The sequence below is a fragment of the Egretta garzetta genome, unplaced genomic scaffold (genome assembly GCF_000687185.1).
Source record: "Egretta garzetta isolate BGI_Z169 unplaced genomic scaffold, ASM68718v1 scaffold40, whole genome shotgun sequence".
Lineage (NCBI taxonomy): Eukaryota > Metazoa > Chordata > Aves > Pelecaniformes > Ardeidae > Egretta > Egretta garzetta.
In genome coordinates, this window is record NW_009258484.1 from 35,649 (window position 1) to 39,964 (window position 4,316).

Genomic DNA, 4,316 nt, shown 5'->3' on the forward strand with positions numbered 1-4,316 from the left:
CGGGCGCGGGTCTCCTCCCGGGCGGCGGGCAGCGCCCGGCGCGCTGCCTTTGTCTCCTGCGCTGCGTCCCGCACCGCAAAGGCGTCGGCGCTAAATTCCCAGGGGCTAAGAAGATCCCAGGCTGCCTTTCTTGCCCTGCTTCGTCATTTTACTATTTTTTTAATTTTTTTTTTCCTGTGTGCTTAAGGGCTCAGTAAAGTCTTTGGCCTGGATATTTTGCTGTTTTTTATTTTTCCTCCGTGTTTAAGTGTCTGCATTGAATGAACTAATAAAGATGGATAAGAAATCATTTGAAACCGTGCTGGATGAAATTAGAAAGGTAACTTCTCGTTTTGCATGTTAGTGTAACCATTTGATGGTAGAATATTCCTCTTGCTGAACATGCCGGGTTAGGTGTTTGTGTTCTTTAGTAATCACTTCAGGATTCAATAAAGAGTGAATTTCCCCTCAGTGCAAAGAACTGTAATCCTGCGTTGCTGGTGTATCCTAGCTCTTGTTTGTCAGGTATAACAGTGTAAAGCTGCTGTGATGTGCTTGCTCTCCTTGAGAGATTTTTATTTTCTCAGAAAACTGAGATTTGAATGTCCATACTGCTACCGCTGAGCTAACAACATGCGCCCGAAGAGCACTGATTTGAAATAAGTATTTGAATAAGTTCATCGCAGCGTTTTTGCTGTCAGGAGAGATGAGGAAGAAAAGCCAAAATAGCCAAATACTTCTTACTTGAGAGGAGAGGCTGTGTTTGCTTGACCTGACCCGAGGCAGGGACTTAAAGTGTGAGGTATCCTTTTAATATGATGGTTTAGCAGATGCAACACACAAATGTGATGTGAGCGGGATGATTCCTAAGCTGCGCTCTGCTGTCCTTGTTCAAAGCAACATCTCCCGAAACTCGGGAGTGTGTGTGCAGCTGCCTCCATCCAGGATGTGAAATCCTGGGGTTTGATGCGTGCTCTGAACTATGCTTGTGTATCTCCTCTTAAAAACTCATTGAGCAAAGTAGCTGGTAATTATGGGAAGCAGAGGTACAAACCTGGGCTTCCCGATGTCTGCCAGGTCTCCTGTTTCTTACTGCACAGAGGCCTACTTTTTAAACTGGAAAGCTAGAGATTAGTGGTTGGGACAGCTCCCCAAAATGCTGGAAATGGAAAAGGAGATAGAAAAAGTCAGAACCTTTGAGACTGATGGTTCTTGTCTTTCCTGGGAAATACAAACCTCAATGATGTATTTTGCTGTAGTTAAGCAGAGGTGATTTGGGTGTCACAGTGGAGCAGTTATGAATCCTGCTAAAACTGTCTTGGTGTGGAAATGAAGGGCTTCTTTCAGAAAAGATTGCCTTATGGCAGAAAAGGAATCCTTAGCAGTTTTGTGATAGGTGTTTTTTTGTAAGATGGGTTGTCTGGGAGAGCTCATTTCCATTATTTGGACTTGGGTGCTACAGAGCTGAGTTTCAGTTCAGCTTCTCTTCAGTGTGAGAGGCAGTGATGGCTGCAGTTGTAGTGTTTTTATTTTGGAACATACTGAAGTATAAACCACTGGGCACAAAAGCCCCAGTGATGAGTCTTTTTTTATCACAACTGCACTTGATAGCATTTTTGCATAAGGTCATGGTCATAAAGTCTCCTTTATAAAACAGGTACATTCCATACGTAACCAGCTAAAAATGTGACAGCCTAAAATATTTCAGGGTGTGGATTTCCCTTCCAACCTCAGAATTTTTACAGAAAATCCGGGTGAAAAGATCAAGGAACAACTTGCACATGAATACTTCCTCCGAGAATTGATGGTGAGAGGGAGTAATGTTTCAAATATTACTACTGCAGTGCGGCCCTTCAGAACACGCTCTGTGATTACTAAAGACTTCAAACAAAAGGGGTTTTGACACGTGATTTTAGGCAATTATGTTTCCTGTATGCTATCTGCCTTTATTCCTGTAAGCCTAACTTATGTTGATCTAAGGATCAGTGTTGTGCTGTGTTAATAACAGCAGTGCTGTTCCAGTGTAATGTTCATTTTCCAAATGCTTATTTTGTATCTTTGTTGCTAGGTCTTTGTTTAAACTTCATTTCTAGCTCTGTGGTAGAGCCTTCTTTATTATGTGATTCACAAATCAGTTGTGTTGGTGTGTTCCATTTCCAGTCCTACAATTAACAGGAACAATTATTTAAGTGTCTTAATGTGTAGCTTAGTTCTATCTTTCCCCCATATATATTTATGATTATTAACGAAATAAAGTTTGGGGTTTTGGTGGTGGTTTTTTTTTTTCATAAATATACATAGCAGTGCTTTCTGTTTGTGTTCTTACTATGAAGTCATGCAGTTCTTGATGCAAGGAGGAAGAGTGACGTTTGTTTTGGTAAAGTTATAGTTGCTATATGACATACCAGGCTTTTTTCCAAAATATGTGAAGAGGAGGAAGGGAGAGAAGAAAAAATGATCATGGAGAGAGTTCTTTTTCCCGTGTGACTTCAGCGTGTCTGGTAGTGTTGGTCTCTTAATGAGGTACAGAAAGGAAGGGGCTCGCCTCAGACAGTATGCGAGTGGGTTTCTGTGCAGCTGTGCTACTCGCAGTCAGGTTGCAGTGACGGAGAACTTCACGTCTGTCTGAGTGGATGGACAAGGACAAAAAAAAGAAGGAGTAGGGGTAGGTTTTAGGGCTGTTGGGAAGAAGATAGAAATGCATGTGTGGGTGAAGCTGGAGATGATTTGAGAATAAGAATGAGAGCTAGCAATAGATGGGGGCCTTGGAAACCGGGGAGGAAAGGTGTGTGTACCAGCTTGGGGCAGGAATTCAGCTGTTACCGGTTATTCATCTGTTACATCTTGTACCTGTATCAGTGAGCTGGCTATGAGGAGAGGGAGGAAGCTCTGGCTATTAGATAGCCCACATGGTTATCAACAAAACTGTCTTGCCACTCAGTCAATAGCAGTGGCCAGTACTGCCTTAAACTACTCTGCTTCCTTTGTTTTGTATAATTGCATATTAACGTTTGACCTATGGGAAAGGTCATGCTAGGACACCTTCTGGAGCAAGCTTTCTTGTATACTTAATTATGTCTGTACAGTATTGCTATCCGGTCTCTTCATAAATTCACTGAAGTAAGATGCTTTGCTAATTATTTTACAGGGAACACACAAAGAAATTGTATGGATAATCAACTCTTGTTAACATAAAGTTGATGTAAACCTTAGAGGCAGAAAGAAGAGTGATGATGATGTTCTCACGGTACAGTTTTAAACAACAAAAAAAGAAAGCAAAATGAAATAAATCAAAAAATAAGTAATTTAACAGAAGAATTAAATTCCATCTCTGCTTTTCATTGTTCTCTCAATTACCTAAGGAATATTCTGTTACTTAGAAATATTGCAGTGTAATTGATGCAAATGTCACTTCATAAGGTCAGATTTTTTTAGTTTAATAGATTATTCTAGCGGATGATTGTGCTATAATTTTTGAGGGACTAAATATGCATCTTTTTTTTCTTTATCTTCTAGGCTGTACTGACTGAGTACAAATTAAAAGCTATTGAATATGTTCATGGATACTTTTCTAGTGAACAGGTAAAAGTCAACGCTGTCATAGGTTTAATGGAAACCATTTATTTAATTATTTAATGGTAGGTTTGTGTATTTAGTAATATAGAAAGACAGTGTCTTCAATCATACTGAGGCTGATCATGTTAGCTTTTTTATTTATTAACTGAGGAGATTTAAATCATCATAATTATATCAGCATTAATATGTTAAAAATAGTTCCAAGTTATTTTGTTATCAAAATCATTACATTTGTGTTTCTGTTTTGTGGGGAAAATTGGACAAATCGATCATCATTAAATTTAGGATTATTTTGCATGTATTTTCTAAACTGACATGTAGTAATAAGTATCCAACTTATTTTGGTACTATGCAGCTTTTGTTCTCCTGTTTCTTTTTCCTCTTGGTTTTTTTTGTGTATGTTTGGTGAATATGCTGTTTGCAATACTGAAGATTTATAAGCTTTTTCAGAAAGACTTAATTTTATTATAATACTGTGGCAATTGTTGTGCATGTATGCAAATATATAAAGAGGAGTAAGTACATATTTTAAATAGTTCCATAGAAAAACTTCATCTCATAACAGAATTTTTAGGTACCCACTTAGAAATAAAAAGAACATCACATGCGTGTAGGCATTGACGTAATCAGACATCACAGACAGACACACGGTTTTTAGCAGTATGCCACTCTACTCTAAAATGGAAAGATCATATTGATGCTGTTAGCATCATTTTTTAATATGTATAAAATATTAATTAAAGGCCTTTTCTGTTGCAGGT

The 4,316-nt window shown here is 38.6% G+C and overlaps 1 protein-coding gene across 1 annotated transcript in view; it reads left to right on the top strand.

Moving 5' to 3' along the window:
* The first annotated feature begins 6 nt into the window (after positions 1-6).
* PROSER1 (proline and serine rich 1) overlaps positions 7-4,316 on the top strand; it is a 20,557-nt gene continuing 16,247 nt past the window's right edge. Inside the window, exons 1-2 of the mRNA XM_035900168.1 lie at positions 7-319; positions 3,496-3,567. Coding sequence (XP_035756061.1) covers positions 275-319; positions 3,496-3,567 — 117 coding nt within the window. The 5' untranslated portion in view covers positions 7-274. The remainder of the gene's footprint in view (positions 320-3,495; positions 3,568-4,316) is intronic.